Source organism: Lepus europaeus, chromosome 3 (genome assembly GCF_033115175.1).
Source record: "Lepus europaeus isolate LE1 chromosome 3, mLepTim1.pri, whole genome shotgun sequence".
In the NCBI taxonomy this organism is placed as follows: Eukaryota; Metazoa; Chordata; class Mammalia; order Lagomorpha; family Leporidae; genus Lepus; species Lepus europaeus.
Window position 1 is genome coordinate 15,368,418 of NC_084829.1, and position 20,778 is coordinate 15,389,195.

The window sequence follows — 20,778 nt, forward strand, 5'->3', positions numbered from 1 at the left end:
CCATTTTGTTTTCAACCATGCATCCCACCTACAAATGTATTCCTGATACTGAAAACCCTTTCTTGTCCATCCTTACAAATAGCCACTCATGGCAGTCAAGGCACCAACGGAAACAAGATCCTTCTAACACAGCGCCCAGACCTGGAGCTCAAATGGTTTTGTGTGAAGGCAGCGACGCAGAGGAACAGATTCTAAAGTGGGAAAACCTGAGCCCTGATCTAGCACTGCCACTTCCTGATTCTGCATCTCCTGGTAAATTATTTATTCTCTTCCAGTCTTTTTTTCTTTTAAAGATTTATTTATTGGGGCTGGCACTGTGGCATAGTGGGTAAAGCTGCTGCCTGCAGGCTGGCATCCCATATGGGTGCTGATTCAAGACTTGGCTGCTCCACTTCCGATCCAGCTGTCTGCTGATGGCCTGGGAAAGCAGTGGAAGATGTTCCAGGTCCTTGGGCCCCTGCACACACGTGGGAGATGGGGAAGAAGTTCTTGGCTCCTAATCAGTGCAACTTCAGCTGTTGCGGCCAACTGGGGAGTGAACCAACAGATGGAAGACCTCTCTCTTTCTCTGTTTCTTCTTCTCTCTGTATGTAACTCTGACTTTCAAATAAATAAATAAATCTATAAAAAAAAAGATGTATTTATTTGAAAGGCAGAGCTAGAGAATGAGGGAGAGACAGAAAGAAGGAGATATCTTCCATCCACTGGTTCACTCCCACAATGGCCGCAACAGACAGAGCTGGGCCGATCCAAAGCCAGGAGCCAGGAGCTTCTTCTGGATCTCCCATGTGGGTGCAGGGGCCCAAGGACTTGGGCCATCTTCTACTGCTTTCCCAGGCACAATAGCAGGGTGCTGGATTGGAAGTGGAGCAGCCAGCACTCAAAATGGTCCTCATATGGGATGCTGGTGCCACCGGCAGAAGCTTTACCCACTATGCCACAGCGCTAGCCCCTGATTCAGGTTTTTAAGCACAGTGCCTGGTACAAATTAAGTGTTCAGTAAATGTTATCATTACATATGTTTGTCTTGAAGATAATGAGAAACGTTACTCATATCTGCATTTTAGAAAAAAATAAACATTTGGGCCTGGTGTTGTGGCTTAGCAAGTAAAGCTGCCACCTTCAATGCCACATCAGCACCAGTTCACGTCCTAGCTGCTCCACTTCTGACCCAGCTCCCTGCTAGTGGCCTGGGAAAAGCAGTGGAAGATGGCCCAAGTGCTTGGGTCCCTGCTACTCATGTGGGAGACCTGGAAGAAGCTCCTGGCTCCTGACTTTGGCCTGGCCCAACCCTGGCCATTGCGACCATCTGGGGAGTGAACCAGCAGGTGGAAGATCTCGGTCTCTCCTCTCTCTGTAACTCTAACTTTCAAATAAATAAATCTTTCAAAGAAAAAGAAAAATAAACATTCTAACAGTAATACAAATTAGCTGGGGAACAAATTATAGGTAGGAAGACTAATTATGAGGCTACCGCTAAAGGCTACAAAGATGTGGGCTTATACTCAGAAAAGCACCAGTGAAGACAGAAGGCAAGAACAGAACCAAGAATATTGAACTGAAGGAAGATGCCGGGAAAGAGAGAAGGAGATCCTAATGATTCCCACATCTCTGGATTGGCTCAGCCTGTAGATGTTGGTATCTTACTAAGACAAGGAAAGGTCAAGTTTTGCCATGGAGAATAATTTGGAGTCCAACGCTCTTGGGGTATCTGGGATATCACAGTAGAAATATGTAGATGGGGCTTGGTTCTGAAGGTAAAAAAGGAGACCCCAATGAGGACAGTGCTCTGTGAAGGACCACTGCATGGATGGCAGATTTGTCAACGATGCAGAGAGCTTGCCTGGGAGGGTAGAATGGGAAAAAGCATAACAAGAACCAGAATCAAGAGAACACCAACATTAGAGCACCTACAAAGGAAACTAAAAAGGAACTGCAGGCAGAGAAGAAGTTAGGATGCTAGTGTGGTAGAAATCCAGAAAGGGCAGTTGCAAGAGGTCAGGTAAGTAAGGATGAATTTGTCAATGGATTCAGCTAGTTACAGAGCCAAGAAAAACAGAGATGAAACAAGGCAAGTGTATCACGGATTCACTCTCTATCAAAGTCTTAATATTAAACATGTTTATAGAATCTTTTTTTATTAAAAATATTGAAGCGTGCCATGCATCTTGTCCATTTATTTTAACTCAATCTTTTTTGAAAAGTTAATTTATGAGGTAAGTATTCTAACTTTGCCTGACCTAGTCCAACATTTATAATTTCTTTTAAAGATGTTATTTATCTGGGGTACGGCACTGTGGCGCACTGGGTTAAAGCCCTGGCCTGAAGTGCCGGCATCCCATATGGGTGCCAGTTCTAGTCCCGGCTGCTCCTCTTCCAATCCAGCTCTCTGCTATGGCCTGGGAAAGCAGTGGAAGATGGCCCAAGTCCTTGGGCCCCTGCACCCGCATGCGAGACCTGGAAGAAGCTCCTGGCTCCTGGCTTCAGATCGGCGCAGCTCCGGCCCTTGTGGTATCTGGAGAGTAAACCAGCGGATGGAAGACCTCTCTCTCTCTCTGTACCTCTGACTTTCAAATAAATAAATAAATCTTTAAAAAAAAAAAAAAAAAAAGATTTGGCCGGTGCCAAAATGGTGGCTTAACAAGCTAATCCTCCGCCTTGCAGCGCCGGCACACTGGGTTCTAGTCCCAGTTGGGGCATCAGATTCTATCCCGGTTGCCCCTCTTACATGCCAGCTCTCTGCTATGGCCCGGGAAGGCAGTAGAGGATGGCCCAAGTCCTTGGGCCCTGCACCCGCATGGGAGATCAGGAGAAGCACCTGGCTCCTGGCTTCGGATCAGCGAGATGCGCTGGCTGCAGCGGCCATTGGAGAGTGAACCAATGGCAAAAAGGAAGACCTTTCTCTCTGTCTCTCTCTCTCTCACTATTCACTCTGCCTGTCAGAAAAAAAAAAAATATATTTTATTTATCTGAAAGGCGGCGTGTGGCGGGGGGGGGGGGGGGGGGGAGGCCCTAAGGAAGAGGAAGTGTGAGGGAGGGAGGGAGGAAGTGAGGGAGTGAGGGAGAGAAATTGATCTTCCACCTACAGGTTCACTCCCCAACTGGCCACAATGGCCAGGGCTAAGCCAGGCTAAAGCCAGGAGCCAAGAACTCCATCTGGGTCACTCACAGATGGATGGCTACGACCCAAGCATTTGGACCATCTTCCTCTGCCCTCCCAGGCACATTAGCAGGAAACTGGATTGGAACTATGATATGGGGTGCCAGCATCACAAGTGGCAATTTTACCCTCTGAGCCATAACGCCAGCCTTATTAATTTTAAAAGAATATTTTTTCAACATCTTTTTACTCATATAAAAATACAGGTTAACTGATAACTTCTCAAATCTAATTATGTTTGCTCTTGAGAGCTGTATATTAACTTACAAGTTATTTTATGATAATAATGTATTTCTTTATTATATCTTTAGGATATGAAGTGCTTGTAAATAAAACATAACTGAAACTTTCAGAGACAAAGGATAAGGATACAGACTTTGGGGAACAATGTCCCTCTCTGAAATCCATCACTAAATCTCCCCAGTAGCACAGGAGTGTACACCCTTTGAAACCATTACAGTACCAACTTTTCTGATGCAGAACTAAAGACCAGAAACGGTAAAGCTAGCTGGTAACCACAAGCACTGGGCCAAACTAACCACAGCAGAGCAGAACCACAGAGGGCCAGGGCAGGCCACCGCAGAGGCGAGGAGAGTATCTCATGGATGCCGTCCCTGAACACTTCCCCACTGCTGAGGTCGGGGCAGTGTAACTGCCTGCCCCATCTCTAAAACCCCTCAGGAATATCAGGAAAGTGAAGAAACCATAGGGCAATGCCATGGTTTTAGCCACATTCAAGTGAAGACTAAAATAACTGAAAAAATGGCATACTTCTGAAAGTACCTCTGAAAGGAAGAGTGACTAACTGATGGGGAAACGTAACTCCAAAATGACAATGGGTCATGAAAAACGTGGATTATTCTACATTTAACAAGTTTATTTTATAAGACTGGAGTTTATTACAGTCTTCTTAAATTATACTGCACAAGCGTGTTTAACCAACTTATCTTTGGAAAAAGGATTACCTCATTTTAAACCTAGGAAAAGCATCATTATGTTTTGCTGAATTTCAGCAACTTTTCTCACGGTTGCTCTATCTTTAGCCTCAATTACTCTCCACCTCAAAGACAGATCCTTTAGGTTTTCACATCTGCCAGAACCAAACACCAGGGTTGGCATTTAGAGCCATAGTTAACACACTGCTTAGAACACCTGCCCCAGTGTCAGAGTGCCCAGGTTTGAATCCCAGGTCTGCTTCTGATTCCAGCTTTCTGCCTGTGTGCACCCTGGAAGACAGCAGGTGATGGCTCCTCAAGTGGGGACCTGGGTTGAGTTCAGGGCTCTTGGCTTCGGGCAGGCCCAGGCCCAGCTACTGCAGCATTTGGGGAACAAATCAGTGGATATAAGATCTGTCTCTCTTGCTCTGCCTTTCAAATACATAAACAAACTTTTAAAATGGGGCAGAGGGGACGTAAGTATCACCTGGCAACCGATCTGGCTACACACACACACACACACACACAGAACAACAACAAGCCCTTAATGGCATTCACACAACTAGGAGAAAAAGTTCAGGAAAAAAACACTTTCAACCAATTAGAAAAAGATTATTTTAAAAGAACTACATGAGGACACAACCTTTTAATATTGATGGCAAATAGATAATAATTGTTTAAAATAAAGCCTGAAGAACCTAAACTATATTTACTGTCAACCCAAGAATCTAATAAACTGTTAAATATTCTAGCTACATCTGTTCTCGTGACTACATTCAAAGTCTGAAACTGCCAAGATTTCTTCTCTAACAGATACTTTGGAACAAGAATTTTGTTATGTTCCATTCCTTGCCAACTCATAAGCTGAGATTCTATTTTGAAAGAAAATGGAAGAAGTGACTACACATTCATGAAACTGAGGTATCTGTAGCTCTCAGTCTATTTTCAAGAGGTCACTGGCCTAGCAAACATGATTACAGTATTATAATACAATTAAAATTTCAATTCACTTTCAATTAACCACCTGGGAACCTCTAATATGAAAGGAAGAAACACAGAGAAGAAAATAAAATAGAGACCCAAGTTTGGACTTTTTAAAATTTTTCCCATGCCTCTGTTGACCTTTTGGAGCTAACAGAACAGTTACAGGAACTGGGATTCCTGTCCCTGTTTCCTGATCCTCACATCTGTGCCAGCCCTGAGTGGTTCTGATTGACTGGCTCTGGTCCTTGATTAGATGCCAGATGTTGTGCTTTATCTTGTGGGGTGCTATCTATTTTTGTATTCCTATAAATATTCTTGAGCTTTGTCTGGGATAGAGGTAATTTACTTGTAAACACTTTGGTTCTTTGGAGGCTTGCTTGGTGAATTTTTTAAGCAGGTTTAGAGCAAATCCCAGTCAGGTGCCAATTACAACCCCTGCTAGGCAGGACTCCCTCTAAATCCTCTTGCAAGTGCCCTGTGGACTGTATGTTTTTCCAGGCCGACTGCTGAGCACCAGGCACTAGTGGCTTCCCTGCTGTCTCAGGTGGTTTCCCAACATGCACTAGCAGCATCCTGCTGACTATCAAGGAGGACCCTCTGCAGACCTCCAGGATTCTCTCTGAGCAGCTCCTCCACTGGAACTGTATATTGTGTGGCCCTGGGTTCCCCAGACTCTCAGCTCTGTCTCCTCAACTCAGAGGCCATCAGCGTCCTCTGGGTCCCCCTTCTGCACTGCATCTTGGAAACTCTCAAGGGAAGATGTGGGGCAACCATAGGGCTCACCTCACTTGCTTCCTGTCTCTCAGGTATCAGCACTTCTTTACGTAGCTCCAAGCACCTTAAAAAGTACTGTCTCAGTTATTCTATCTGGTTTTTGATGGTATCGTGGGAGAGAAAATCTGGCCCCTTGTTACTCTACCTAGAGTGGATGCAAAAGTCTAGACTCCCATTTTGTAAAAGCACTGCCTTGGGGGAGCAGGTGTTCCCCTGGCTCCACTCCCCCTACCCCCATCCACACAGAACTCCCTGCAGAACCTCAGGAACCAGGGGCTACCTTTCTGTCTCCTTCGAATGGGTGCTGTCGGCCCTCTCTGTTGGTCTAGAGCCATCCACATCCTAGCCATCCTCACCCTATGCAACACTGCTGACCTCTTCTCTTCTGTTCTCAGCAGAGCCAGACTTCCGTGCCACACTCCTGCCAAGGCTCCCTGTACATTTCTGAGGGGAACTTCTGGCTAGACCTTCAGCGGCACCACCTATGTGGGTTAGTTTGAACAGACATTCCTTGAAGCTCAGGAGTTTGGTAGGTTATTCTCTAGAACATATACTAATCAAATACTACGGATATGCCATAATGTCACAAATAAATCTGTTATGCCTAAGATTCTCTAAACCCAGTCTGCAACCACGTTACCAAACAATAAAACGACAGGCACAGTCCAAAAGTGCTGGCTGCAATGGATATGTGAATACAAAGCCAAAAGAATGACGACTCTCACAAAATACGCATTTGCACTAAGTGTCATCAACACATGATACAAAAGAGAGAAATTCTAAGAGAAAGTCAAATTTCAAAGTCCAGAAAAATCATGGAAAAATTATTCTGGAGTTCAGTATGCCCCTAGGTAAGAAAACTTCTAATCCACCAGAAGACTGTGTTAAAATTATGAGTCATTCATAATTAACCAGAATTGCTAAAAATCACTGTTCTTCAAGACATAGCTATTTTTGGAGACATTCTGATGTATGCTGTATATGGAAGGGAAAACCATAAGTGATCTACTAGTTTGGAAATAACAAATATTTTAATTAAATTACATAGTGATATGTGATGTTACGTGTAATATAGCCAATTACTGTGACAGATTTCAGTAAGCATTCCAAGGATCACGGTGCTCACAGAAGAGTGAAGATTTAGGAGGCTGAGGTTCTGTTTTTTTTTCAGTTCTACTTCTAACCTCATCCCACCTATTTTTCGCACTCTGGAATCTTTACACCTATTGTACCAAATGCTGGAACTGCATCACCCCAGGTCCCCACAGCACTCCCACCTCATTCAGGTCTCAGTTCCCCCATGATCCCCTCACACCACCTAGAGTACCCCTGGCCCCTTACCACTGTACATCCTGATTTATCTTTTTCAAAGCCTCTATTAACAAATTGTCCTTTTTCTCTTAATACATTTATCATTTATCTTTCTGCACACCCAAAGACAAAGAATGTTCGCTGGTTCCAGAATCTCAGGTCCCTTTTCTTTTTTTGAAGATTTATTTATTTATTTAAAAGGCAGAGTCAGAGAAAGAGACAGAGAGAGAGGTCTTCCATCTGCTGGTTCACTCCCCAGATGGCTGCAATGGCCGGAGCTGGGTCAGATCAAAGTCAGGAACAGGGCTCCAAGAACTTCCCAGGCACTGCTTTCCCAGGCACACTAGCAGGGAGCTGGATCAGAGGTCGAACATCCAGGACTCGAACTGGTGCCCATATGGGATGCTGGCGCTGCAGGAGGCAGCTTTACCCGCTACGGCACAGCACTGGCCTCTCAGGTCCATCTTTCTAACCACTACCTAGACAAGCTCCTATGGATGGTTTTAAGTTCTTCTATCTTGGCTCATTTACTAAATATTAGCCCTCCTTACTTGATGAGAAACATGCTTCCTAATGGTCACAAACCATCTGCAAGGGTCCATGAGTTAGACTTGTACAGCCATACACTGGCCTTCTCAACACCAGACGATCCCACCACTGCACAGTGCTTCACTCTTTATCAAGACCCAAGTACTCCAGTGCAGGAGAGGCGTCGGGGAGAGTATCATCCCTTTATATGCAGAAGGATGCCTAGAAAAGCACTTTGTGGGTATTTTCTCCCTGCAGTTACATGGTTCCTTATACATCCTTTCATCAGATGACCAACCAAAGGATGCCCTGCACCACTCTTGGACTAAGCGATCCACTCAGATGTTTCTCAAGGGTAGACAGCAGCTACCCAAGTCAGCCCAGGAGTTTTCTAAATCTGCATGTTTCTCTCACTGCTGTAGGTATCACTGCCGTAATAAGCTGCTGTTACTGTTCTGTAAGGGCAGGAGCCTCTACTCGGTGCTGGGAATGTCCACCAAAGGTATGACAAAGTATCACAAATGCATTAATTAAGGATCACTGATACAGGCCTGTACTGTAGCTTATCCCATATGTGCATGGGTTCGGGTCCTGGCTATTCCACTTCCAATCCAGTTCCCTGCTAATGCACCTGAGAAAGCAGCAGAAGATGGCCAAAGCCTTGGTCCTCTGTATCTATCTGGGAGACGGGATGGAGTTCCAAGTTCCAGACTTTTGCCTGGCCCAGGCCTGGCCATTGCAGCCACTGGAGAAGTGAACCAGCAGATCAAAGATGTCTCTCTCTCTCTCTCTCTCTAACTCTGCCTTTCAAATAAATAATTTTTTTAAAAAGAAGAATATTTTTAAAAAGATGTATTGATGTGAACATCTGAGACTGATTCAGGTTGATTCAACTCAAAAGTAAAAAAAAAAAAAAAAAAGAAAGAGAGAGAGAGAGAGCGAGCAAGTTTTAAGGATTTCTGAAGACCCTGGCTCTGGTGCTGGCTCCTAAGCAGCCAGTTGACTTCAATGCAGCTCAGTCTTCCCGGCCCCAGTACTACCTCCCTGCCCACAACACAGGCTCCAGGGGAGCTCAGTGAGAAAATGCATCGAAGGCTACCGCAGAGACTCAGCACTGGAGGGGAGGAGAAACGATCCCGTGCCCTACTTGCCCCACCAACTTCCAGTTTTCTGGCCTAACTTTCAATAAAGCTATATGGTGTCCAGGCACTGCTTAAAAAAATGCAGACACATATTTCATATATCCCACCTTTTTATCACGGATTGTCTTTTTCAGGACAACAAATGGAAAATCACTTATTTACACAGTATCTTGTTAAAAAGACAGAATTTCATTTCTCAGAAAAGTTTAATTTTTGCTAACAGTATTTAAACATTTCTCAAACAGCAATTTGCAGAACACTAAGTCACAGAATTTTAATATGTATTACATGCAAATTGGATCTGTGAGTAAGCAAACTAAGAAATGCTCAGTTAAACAACTGTCTTTACTACAGAAATTCTCAGAACTAGAATTCTGGGAATGTTGCAGCTGATATAAATTCTCTGCATCTGTCTGCCTGCCTATTGTAAAGAAGCGCTTCCCACCTCCCTGCCTTCATCTCACACGCAGTCACTTTTAACTCTTTCAGGTAGTTCTTCCGGTATTTACTTCCATTTTTTCCAAATATTCAAATGCTGACATTAATTCTTTTTCCTGTTTTATTTATTTTCAAAGATTCATTTATTTTACAATTCAAAAGGCAGAGTTGGTGAGAAATCGATTGAGATATTCCATCGCTAATTGGCTCCCTCTAATGGCAACAATGGCTAGGGCTGGGCCAGGCCAAAGCCAAGAGTACGAAACTCTATCCCAGTCTCCCACTTGGGTAGCACTTCCGCTGCTTTCCCAGGCGCATTGACAGGGTGCAGGATTAGAAGTGGAGCAGCTGGGATTCCAATCAGTGATCGTATGGGACGCTGGCATCACAGGTAACACTTAACTCACCTGTGCCACGACACCGGCTTCCTTTTTTCTATTCCCAAGGTGACTGACTTCCTGCTGTAGAGAGGATTAGTGTTCTTCTACCCCTCAGTACAAACATGCTTCCTCTCTCCCAGCTCCCCAACAAGTTCTTCACTACTCTGCACCTGATTATTACTATAGCATGTAAACACTGATTATAACTGAGCTAAGAGCTGTTACTATTTCTTTAAAAATTCTATTTTCTCTGAGCTTGCTTAAAAAAAACCATAGTTATCACTAATTCACCATCAAACTCTCCACCACAGCTTACAAATGCCTCCCAATATGGTCAAGCATATCAGGCGAGCGAGGAATTTCACATTCCCCCAGAAACACTGCTCCCGGGAGGCAGCAGGTCTCCCTGGTCACCACTGCCTGCTCCCCAGGCCCACGGAGCTTCTCTCCACCAGCTTACTGGACGTCCCTTCGTGTCTCTTCTGAATGGGAGATCCTCAGGGAGCATCACCTCTCCTATCTTTCCTGGTTCACAGCTGGTTTGGGGAGCACATCCTCTGCCAGTCTCTGGACCCTGTGTGCACAGGAGCTGAGCTGGACCTCACGTGCCTGGAAACGACTTTCTGTCCTCATGCTTGAGGAAAAGTCCACCAAGTAAACATCCTAAGTGGAAACCACTTCCTACTTCCAATATCAGTGCTGAAATGCTGAAGCTCCTTTTGATTCTTTAATACAGAACTCTTCTGAACAGCTTTATGGTCTTTATTCCTAATATAGTGAAATTTACAAAATATGTCTTGACAATGGATCTTTTTCCAGTTCATGATGTCAGCGACTTGGTAGGGCTTTCAAATGCAAATATTCACATATTTCAGTTCAGGATAATTTTTATTTAAAAAAATTTTTTTTAATTTTACTTGAAAGGCACAGAGACAGAGACTAAGGGCTCCCATTTGCTGGTTCACTCTCCAAGTCCACAACAGTAAGGGTTAGGTCAGGTCAAAGTCAAGAGCCAGGGAGTCCGGGTCTCCCACTGGGTGGCAGAAACCCACACACCTAGTCCATCACTGGCTGCCTCCCTCCCCCAGCCCCTAGCAGAGTGTGCACTAGCAGAAAGCTGGATCAGAAGTGGGGCCGTGACTCAAACACTGGCACTCTGATAAGGGACGCAGGCATTCCAAGTCGCGGCTTAGCTAAGCCAGTGCCCAGCCCATGTTATTTCTTCTCTGTAAAATCTCTTCAATGTTTGTCTCCCCCACATGCCCACCCCATATTCTTTTTTTTAAAATTTCTTTCATGTTTGTCTCCCTTTTCTCTCTCCTTTCTTTGTAAAGCTCCAAACATAGACATTGGACTTGTAAATTAATTCTCTAATATTCTTGACATTCTTAGCTTTTCTCAGTCTTTCTGCTCCCTCTGCAGGTTTAGCATTACCTCCCAATGTTTCTGTTGAAGTTTCCTGCTTCTATGATCATGTTCTACTCTGAAGCGCTCTTTCTTGTTTTCTAACTAATGCTTTTCTACAGAATCCTGTTCTTGTCTTATAAATGCAAAATGGTCCCTCCCAAGATGGCCTCATATTATCTAACACTATTAATTACAGTTTTTATTCTTGGGTTTTCTTTTCCTTCCCTCAGTCTCTCATTCTGTGAGTTTTTAAACTATTATTGTTAGTCTATTTTCAAGGAGTTTTGGTCCCTTTTATATTGGAAACTTTCTTCAATTACGTATTATTTCTCAGCTGCCCATTCGTATCTAAGAGTGAGGCACAAACACCTGCATTGGGGGGGGGGGGGGTGTGGAGGGGCGACCCACCCGAGAACACCTTGCACGTCTCTACCTGCAGCTCTCTGCTGGGCAGTCTCTCCAGGGAGCCTTCCACGCTCTGCACAGGGATATAAGCCGGGCTGCCAGAGCTCTGCAAGCCAGTGCCAACAGGTTCACAGAGTCACACTGCTTCACATGTGGACTTCAGCTTAACCCTCCTTCCTGCAGGACCCCACCCTGCCTCATAGTGCCTAGCATCTTCAGGTCTGGGGCCTGTGGGTGCAATTCCACATTGCCTGTGAGCTGGGATTGGGGTAACCACCTGGCTGAGCAGAGGACTAGGAGAGTAACTTCTCCTTTGAGGTTCTGCTTCCAGGATACCTTTTCTCTCAAGGTTTGGGGTTCCTTCACCCCCAGTGCCTTTCTAGAATTCTGTGGTGCACACAGCATGCTTCGTGTCTGAGATCCCCACGGGCACTCAAGTCTCAGCTTGGGGCTCGGCCTTCTCTGCTAAATCAGCACTTGCTCACCTGTCCATTTTCCAAACTCCAAAATGTGGATGTCTCCTCCCATCTACTGTCTTTCCTATTTCCTCTTCCTGTTCTTCTGAATTTTAACTTTGAAAAAGTTATTTATTAACATTTTAGTGGGTGGTCAGTCAAAGTAAATGCTGGGGCCAGCGCCGCAGTGTAGTGAGTGAAGCTGCTGTCTGTGGTGTCGGCATCCCGTTGTGGTTACTGGATCGAGTCCTGGGTGCTCCACTTCTGATCCAGCTCTCTGCTGTGACCTGGGAAAGCAGTAGAATATGGCCCAAGTCCTGGGGTGCTTGCACCCATGTGGGAGACCTGGAGGAGGTTCCTGGCTTCGGATCAACCCAATTCTGCCCGTTGCAGCCATTTGGGGAATGAACCAGCAGATGGAGGACCTCTCCTCTCTCTCTCTGCCTCTCTGTAACTCTTTCAAATAAATAAATAAATCTTTAAAAAAAAAAAAAGTAAATGCTGCCCCATCCATGTATTAAGTCCAAGTTCTATATCCACCAAACCTTCATCATTCTTGCAGTTCTGGCATCAAGAAGACTGAATAAGAGTAACCCAAAAGGAGTTTAAAATTCACATAAAACATCTCTGAATAGTAAATGTTCTACATAATCTTTATAAAATATATTTTTTGATTACTCTTCATTTAACTAAACAAAATCACTCAACTGTCTTTGTTTTGTAACCAAATTATTCATCCTATAAACAACCAATTGTTAATCAGCCATGTAAATAATGAGATTAAATAAACTGCTTCCAAGAAGTTTCTTTTAAAGATACTTCATCCTGTTACATGCAAATAAAATATGCTAAGAATTTCACAAAGATTACCATTTATAAATAGATTTAATTAAGCAATGTTTTGGTAGTTCCACTATTTGTATTCAGAGAAGCAAGTTAACTGAAATTAAGAATTACCAAAAGTAATTCTGAGAGTTACAAGGATCTGCTTTTATTTGGCCCTGTAAAAAAAAGGAAATCTTGGGGCCGGTGCTGTGTCATAGCCAGTAAAGCTGCCACCTGTGGTGCTGGCATCCCATATGGGCACCGTTTCAAGTCCTGGCCGCTCCTCTTCCGATCCAGCTCTCTGCTATGGCCTGGGAAAGCAGTGGAAGATGGCCCAAGTCCTTGGGCCCCTGCACCCATCTGGGGGACCTGGAAGAAGCTCCTGGCTTCAGATCAGCACAGCTCTGGCCATTGCAGCCAACTGGGGAGTGAACCAAATGGATGGAAGACTTCTCTGTCTGCCTCTCATTCTCTCTCTGCATGACTCTTTCAAATAAATCTTAAAAAAAAAAAAAAAAAACCTTTTTTCTTATCTCTAGTAACCATGCCAGAAATTATCATTATCTTTGTTTTACATATAAGAAAGCTGAGGATAGGTCATTTGCTTTACAACAGGGTAGAAAGTGGCAGATAAGAAATTCAAGCTTAAGTCTTCAAGAATTTAACCTAAACAATTGTATTTCTGGTAATAATTCCGAATTAAATCAGTAATAATCACTTCAGAATAAAAGTGTGACTCCCATTTTAAAATCACAACTCTAATGTCTTGCTAGACAACTAGATGAAAAATACCTGGCTATGAGTATGCAATAACAAATATCAACATATATCATTTTTTTCAGATAAAATGTGGAGAATTCAAGGTATCAATTAATTTAAATTTCTCATCCTTGAAACTTCTCACTAAAACTTATGTGTTAAAAACCTGTTATGACCTTTGAAAAGATGCAATTTTTAAAATCTCACGCTATTTCTGTGGGTAGTTTTATAATTTTTAATTTTATTGGAATATAGTATACATAGCAAGAAACGCATATAAGTATACATATAAATGAGGTGTGCATCTGATCACACTCATAACCAACATCCAAATTAAGAAAATGCATTACTAGTACCCCAAAAGTCCTCACTATTCCCCCCATTTCTTTTTTTTAAACACATGAAGTAAGAATACAAGCACTATTTTATATACTGGATGAGTTTTATGATTTTTTAAAAACTTGGCCTACCAGAGTTTGAAATATTTGCAATTATTTACCTCTGGATTATAAACTACAGATTATAAACTGGTAGTCCTCGATTGGCATACTATTTTCTCATATATTTCAGGGTAACAGTCATTACCAACAAATCTGTTTTTCACAACTAAGTTTATTAAAAGAAGCAATTTACGGTGGGTGTGGGGCAGCTGTTTGACCGCTGAGATGCTTCTTGGGACACCTGCATCCCACACTGGAGTACCTGGCTCCAGTTCCCAGTTCTGGTTTTCTACTGTACACCCTCAGAAGCAGCATCTGATGGCTCACATTCTTGAGTCCCTGGCCGCCCATGTGGAAGACCTGGACTGAGTTCCTGGCTCCTGGCTTTGCCCTGGCCCAGCCCTGGAGCTTTGTAGGCATCTGGGAAATGAACCAGTAGATGGGAGATCTCTGTCTTTAAGTCTATCTCTGTCTGTCTCACTCTCACTCTGCCCACATTTCAAATTTGAAAAGAAATTTTAAGATGCAATTTTAAAATAATTATTTCAAATGCTAGTAGCACTGACAGCGAGGACTGACTGGTAAAGACTGGGCTTTGTGGAAGAATTCAGGAGCAAGTTGGAGAATAGCAATGGTGAGCAGCAGGCATTTTATTGAGAAAGCAAAGATAGGTACTCCACACAGTGAGGCCTACTCAGAAGGCAGTAGTCCTGCTTCTGTGTTTATCATTACCAGAGTCACTTAAGGAAGAAGGAGTACTCATGGTTCTAGAAAATCGGTGGAGATTTGGGCCGGCACTGTGGCATAGCGGGTAAAGCCGCCACCTGTAGTGCTGGCATTCCATGTGGCGCCAGTTCAGGTTCCAGCTACTCCACTTCTGATCCAGCTCTCTGCTATGGCCTGGGAAGGCAGTGGAGGATGGCCCAAGTCCTTGGACCCTGCACTCGTGTGGGAGACCTGGAAGACGCTCCTGGCTCCTGGCTTCGGATGGGCGCAGTTCCTGTCATTGCAGCCAATTGGAGGATGAACCAGCAGATAGAGGACCTTTCTCTCTCTCTCTCTCTCTCTCTCTTTCTGCCTCTCCTCTCTCTGTGTAACTCTTTCAAATAAATAAATCTTAAAAAAATAAAAGAAAAGAAAATCGGTGGAGATCTAGAATCAAGCTACTGCCCTTTTTGCTCCTTATATGAGCCAATGTTTTCTGTCATGCCAGCCAGGATAATTCAGCAGGCTAGCGTATTACACGAGCGTATAATGAGCTATAGGTCCATCTAGATCCACCTTGACCCCTTAAACTGGTATGAGCCTGGTCCAGGCAAGCGGTCTGTCTTCACTGCAAAGGGAACCAAACCTATATTCTACAGGTCTTGGGGTAAGAGGAACTACCTCTGTGTGGCTCCACTGCTCTCCTCACCTCCCTGTCTCACTAGTCAAGAAGACTCACAAGGTTCTACAATAAGCAAAGCTTTGCAAAAGAATAAGGTATAAAGGAAAGTGAATGGTTTGCCCAAGAGAAATAGAGTTATCAACCTGTGAAGCCAGGATGCTAAGGACAATGCTATTTCTACTACCCAACTGTACCTCTAAAAAGAAAAAATTTCAATTAATATGAAAAAAATTAAGCTATTTAGTATATTTTGGATGTTACCTGAATTATAGGTGATGTTATTTTCTAAACACTAAGTTAATTTTCATTTAATAATATGAATTAAGATACATCTAGGCTACTGAATGAGGGTGAAGCAAAGCCTAACAAAATTTCATAGGTCCAAATCACGCCACTTTCTTTTCTATCTAGTTTTCTTACCAAAACCGGGGATTTGATTTTATGTATTAAAGTATCACACTATATTTCAAACAATCAAATTTGTACAGTGATAGAAAAAAAAATCACAATAGTTATATAATTCTTATATTCAAGTAGCTAAAAAAATCACTGTATTAAAATATACAATATCTACCTATTTATAGACACCCATGCAATAATTAGCAGAAATCAGTCCGTCTGGCTACCACTGACAGAACACATTCCAGGTACTAACTAAGCACTACTCCACGCACCGTGCTAACTGAATCAACGGAACAACCCTATTGGGTACCATTATTACCCCCGTTATACAGACGAGGAAACCATCCTCTTTGGTCACCACACCCGAGCTCTCCAACATCCAGCAAAAATTCCCTCTCAACATCCTAAGCTTGCCTCCTGTGCTCCTTGAGACCCCGGCTCATCAGTTCACTCCCAGGGCTATTCTTCACACAGAACAGCTCCCTTCATTTTCACTGAAAATTGAAGACGACTCTGCCTCTTCCATCATCCCAAACTCCAGAGACCAGACTGGAAATTCACGGGTCACAAGGCTCATGGACTCCTTCAGAAGTCCTTCCTCATGATAAAGGCTAGGCAGGGAGTTAGTGAGCAAAGCAGCTAACAAACTGCCAGCAGCATTTGTTGCTGTCAGCCATGCACAGCCTAAAACTCCATCCACCTCTGTGCTTATCCAACAGGGCTGCAGGTTCGCTGTGCCCATTCCCCACCATGCACCTGAGCCTCACTTCCCATCATGCACAAGACACCATGGTGACAGTCCTAGAGATCAACACTTGCCTAAAGCCTCACCCAAGCTCCCATCCCATTTGTATATGCAATTAGGGCACCAGACCCCACCCTATAGAGACCACCCAAACTTCAGTGGGAGCAGTGCTATTTCTTCAGGGAGAGAGACTGCATGCAGTCTTGTCTGAGTGTGTACTATACCTTTAAATCCTGTCTTCCTATATCTCCATCTGTCTCTCTGTTTTGAATTCTTCTCTACTACAAACCACAGTGATGGCATGCTGAGTCTCTCTCATAGGGGGCTGCTGACTGCTGACCACCTGTCAGCCTACTGGCCATACTTCCAGCCGTAAAATTTAAGGGTCACCACGAGACTTGCTGAGAGTCAAAAAGCTAAACCTAAGGGGCTCACACCTAAGGGGCTATCCCTACAGAAGACAAGGAATGCCACAAGCCCCAAGTCCAGCTGCCCAGTAATTGTAGAAGGACAAAGTCTGGCCTGTGCCCCGTCTGTGTGGAAGATACCTTAATAAACTCATCAGTTTCAGACTGCTGCTCAGTTCTGGGCTTTACGGCCTGCTCTACTGATACTATACTCAGAAAACCCCCCTGAAATCTTTGTGGAGCAAATGAACTTTATAGAAGTGACTTTGGAAAAAATTCACATGCATACCGACTCTCCCAAGCGATCCGATCCCTGGATCCCAGGGAGCTCTGTTAAAGCTTTTCCATTTGGAGCCTGCCCTCCAACCACCCTCCACCCAGCCTTGCAGTTTCTCAGAACGTGACTCCTTTAAACACCCCTACGTCCAAACCACCTGGAATGCTGGCTCACAGCAGTATCATTGGAATTTATTTTGTAATATACCTTTTTTATTTCAAATCACACACTTAATTAAAAAAATACATTTACCAGAGGGTACAAAGAGACAGGAGAAGTTGCCACATACTGATGGCCCTTATTACCCTCCTCCCAGTTCCCATCTCCAGGGGCAGCCAGGTCCAGCCAGGTCCCTCTGCATTCTGCCTTCTTGTCGGGATGTCCTGCATGCACCTGTAACCAAATCTCACTACCCTGCAGCCTTGGACAGGTTTATCCAGTCCCAGTATCTCATTTGTAGCGTGCACAACTATCCCCAGCATTAACATAGTTAACACCTGAATGCTGGCCTGCGTTCCAAGCTTTCCTGCACCACTCAGGACTGCAGGCCTTGAGTTCATTTATCACCCCTACAGCTAACATCCTGTGTTAGATTTAATTGAGATGTTTCTCGGGAACTTCAAGCCTTGCTCATATAAAGTAATACCCAATCTACACCTTCACCCTTTGCCATTCCAAAGGAAACACATAGGCACCTATCACTGACCAATCAAAGGCAAGTCACCCACACTATGGACTAACCAGAGGCCCACACATAAGCTGACCACACACTGCTCATCCCTAACTTGGAACTGCAAGATTCACAGCCTTTATTCCCTCAGGGAGCCTGGGAATTGAGTGACAGCTGCCTAGCTCCTTGCTCTGTACACTGCAATAAATGCCTACTTTATTCCAGAAGCCCAGTGTCAGTGATTGGCTTACTGGAAGCCAGAAGAACCAACCCAGTTCTGGGGTGCTAGATATACTCCTCCAGCTAGTTGTGGGGTTGTTCTATAGCACACACTGGTCGCCATCCCATACAACTCGTGGTTGTATTATTAGCAGGTGTTTCATGCTCCACTTTATGGCTCACTGGAATTAGCTTTGGATCAGGCTCCCCAGTGATGCAGTCGAGCAATCTGCATTTTAAACACTGTGTCTAGGATATTCTTATGACCCAGTCACATTTCAGACCCATTCCTAAGGACACAAGGACTTGACTGGGAACTTCTGCTCCAAAACACTCATTTTACAGCTCAACCCTGCCTCTTGACATCAGTCCAAAAAATGTTAACAGCAATGTGATAATTCACCACCTGCATGCATTTTTTTTTTTTCTGGCTTATCAGTGACCAGCACTTCCCTCCCCCAATCAACAGTCTACTCCTCCTTTCGCCATGACCACACTCACCTCTTACTCTTCTTATAGTTCTCCAGCTGCTGGGAATGCATGTGTTTTTGTCTTTCTAACTCACACTGCCCACACAGGTCCTCCAGGTGTAGCAGGTGGTCTTCCACCTCCTCAAAACTGGCCTCGAGATGAGCTGAGAGCACATGAGATAGAAAACAGCAGTCAATGTCAAAAATCAGAACCCCTCATCAAGATAAGAAAGTGTCAAGAAGACCAAAGTTTAGATCTTCTAGAGTTGTTTTGCATTTGTTTAATGCTCTTTATTCAACTTTCTTAAAGCAAACTAGAACACACTGACCAACAGTAAAGCACACTTCATAAGTTACCTTTTCTGAGTATGTTTCAACATTGTCTAAAGCTAACATTCCAAAATACTCTGCAGACTCTATTAACCAGGATGATGAAGAAATGGAGTATTGAAATTAATCAAATCCTATAGCCTAATGATCCCATATACCACACATGCATAACCAATTTTCATGTAATTGAGAATACAGCAAAATATAATTAACACAGTTTATACCTAACAATTTAATATTTATGATTCCAAGTTACTTTAGCATTTGTTTCACCTCTTTTACTATGTCATGTACACAAATATTCAACACATGGTAGACACAAAGGCACTTCAAAAAAAACTCATGGAAAAACGGAATTAAAAGATAAATTTATCTTGGTGCAAAATTTTTGAAATCCATGCAGCTTTTTTCATAAGATGCATTTTCCATGAACTTTCTGAAGACCTCACAATGCAAGGATTAAAAGAAAAAAACTGCACCAAAATTAACTTATCCTTTAATTCCACTTTTACATGAATTTCCTGAAGTGCCCCCATATGTACAAATACACCATAAGCACAGGTTATGGGGCCAGCCAGTGGTTGGCAGGGAAGGGCCTCAGCTCTGTCTGCCAGCTGGGCGGTCTTTCACACCACATGGCCTCTGGACCACTTAGATTTGCAGCTTAACCGGAACATGGAGGTCATCTAGTCAAATCTCTCATTGCAGAGAGTCAAGACCAAAGCATAGAGAAACTAACTCACTGCCTTTCCCAAGGTCAAACAATTAGATTAGGTCAAGGACATCAGGAATCCAACTTGAGTCCCTTTTATACTACAATGATTTCACAATTGTAGGGATGAGGATATGTCTTTTTCTCAAACAACAGAAAAGCCTAAGAGGTCCATGATGTTTTTAATGCTTATTTATTTATTTTCATCTACTAAAAAGGCAGAGAGAGAGAGAGAGAGAGATCCAGAGATCTTTCATTTGCTAATTCACTTCCCAAATGCCAGCAATAGCCAGGGTTGGTCCAGGCCAAAGCCAGCAGCCAGAACTCCATCTGGGTGTCCCACATGGGTGGCAGGGCCCAAGCACTTAAGCCACTACCTCCTGCCTCTTGGGATGCATTAGCAGGAAGCTGGATTGGAAGCAGAGGACAGAGGACTCAAACCAGGCATTCCAACATGGGACAAGGGTGTCCCAAACTACAGCTCAAGCAGCTGCATCACAACACCTGCCCTTGTCAAAGGTTTTAGAACTCTGTCAAACAGCTTCCTAATCATTTACTGAACACCCACGAACACCTGCTCTTCACTGGGATAAAAAGATTTGAGGGACGGGTCTTGTGGCTGCACCTTACAAGACAGTCCAGCTGGAAGCTGCAAGGTTTGTGTACTGCTTGCTGGCACTCCCACCTGGGGACAGCTGGTGAATTTTTTGCACAAGCTGCAGTAGCTGCCTGAGTGACACGTGTTAAGAATGTCCTCAAGAACTCCCCTATCCTCCAGGTGGTAACGAGGAAGCCCAGGAGCCACATATGTCTTCAAGGTCTCCCCCAGTGAACGTGGGACCCGGCACTGCACTCACTGCCTGCTCAAGGACCCAGGAACACCCTCCTACTCAGAAGGCCTGCCAGCTCTCCTCATGCTTCTAACTTGAGCAGGGGGCTGTGATGACAAGTGGCTGTCCCTTATTAGGCGGGACTCCAAAAGCCAGTTGGTGAGCTGAACAGGTTGGGACTCATGTTGGGAAAAACCCTGATATCTGGACCTCACAGGGGCTGTCTGAAAGCACAGGTCTCTCCAGGAGGTCAGGGATGGGGACAGGAGATAGATAAGTGCTGGCTTCTTGCATCTCAGCCTCTTGGAGGGCAGTGGTTCCACACTGGGAGCTCTCTAGTCCATCCCCTCACCACTCTGAGACTCATGCAGTCACAAATTGAAGAT

General features: G+C 44.1%; 1 protein-coding gene across 2 annotated transcripts in view; it reads right to left on the reverse strand.

The window, feature by feature from the left end:
* Positions 1 to 20,778, reverse strand: part of DTNBP1 (dystrobrevin binding protein 1) — a 147,568-nt gene that overhangs the window by 86,208 nt on the left and 40,582 nt on the right. For both annotated transcript variants that reach the window (XM_062187339.1, XM_062187340.1), the window contains one exon: positions 18,552 to 18,684. In XM_062187339.1, coding sequence (XP_062043323.1) covers positions 18,552 to 18,684 — 133 coding nt within the window. The remainder of the gene's footprint in view (positions 1 to 18,551; positions 18,685 to 20,778) is intronic.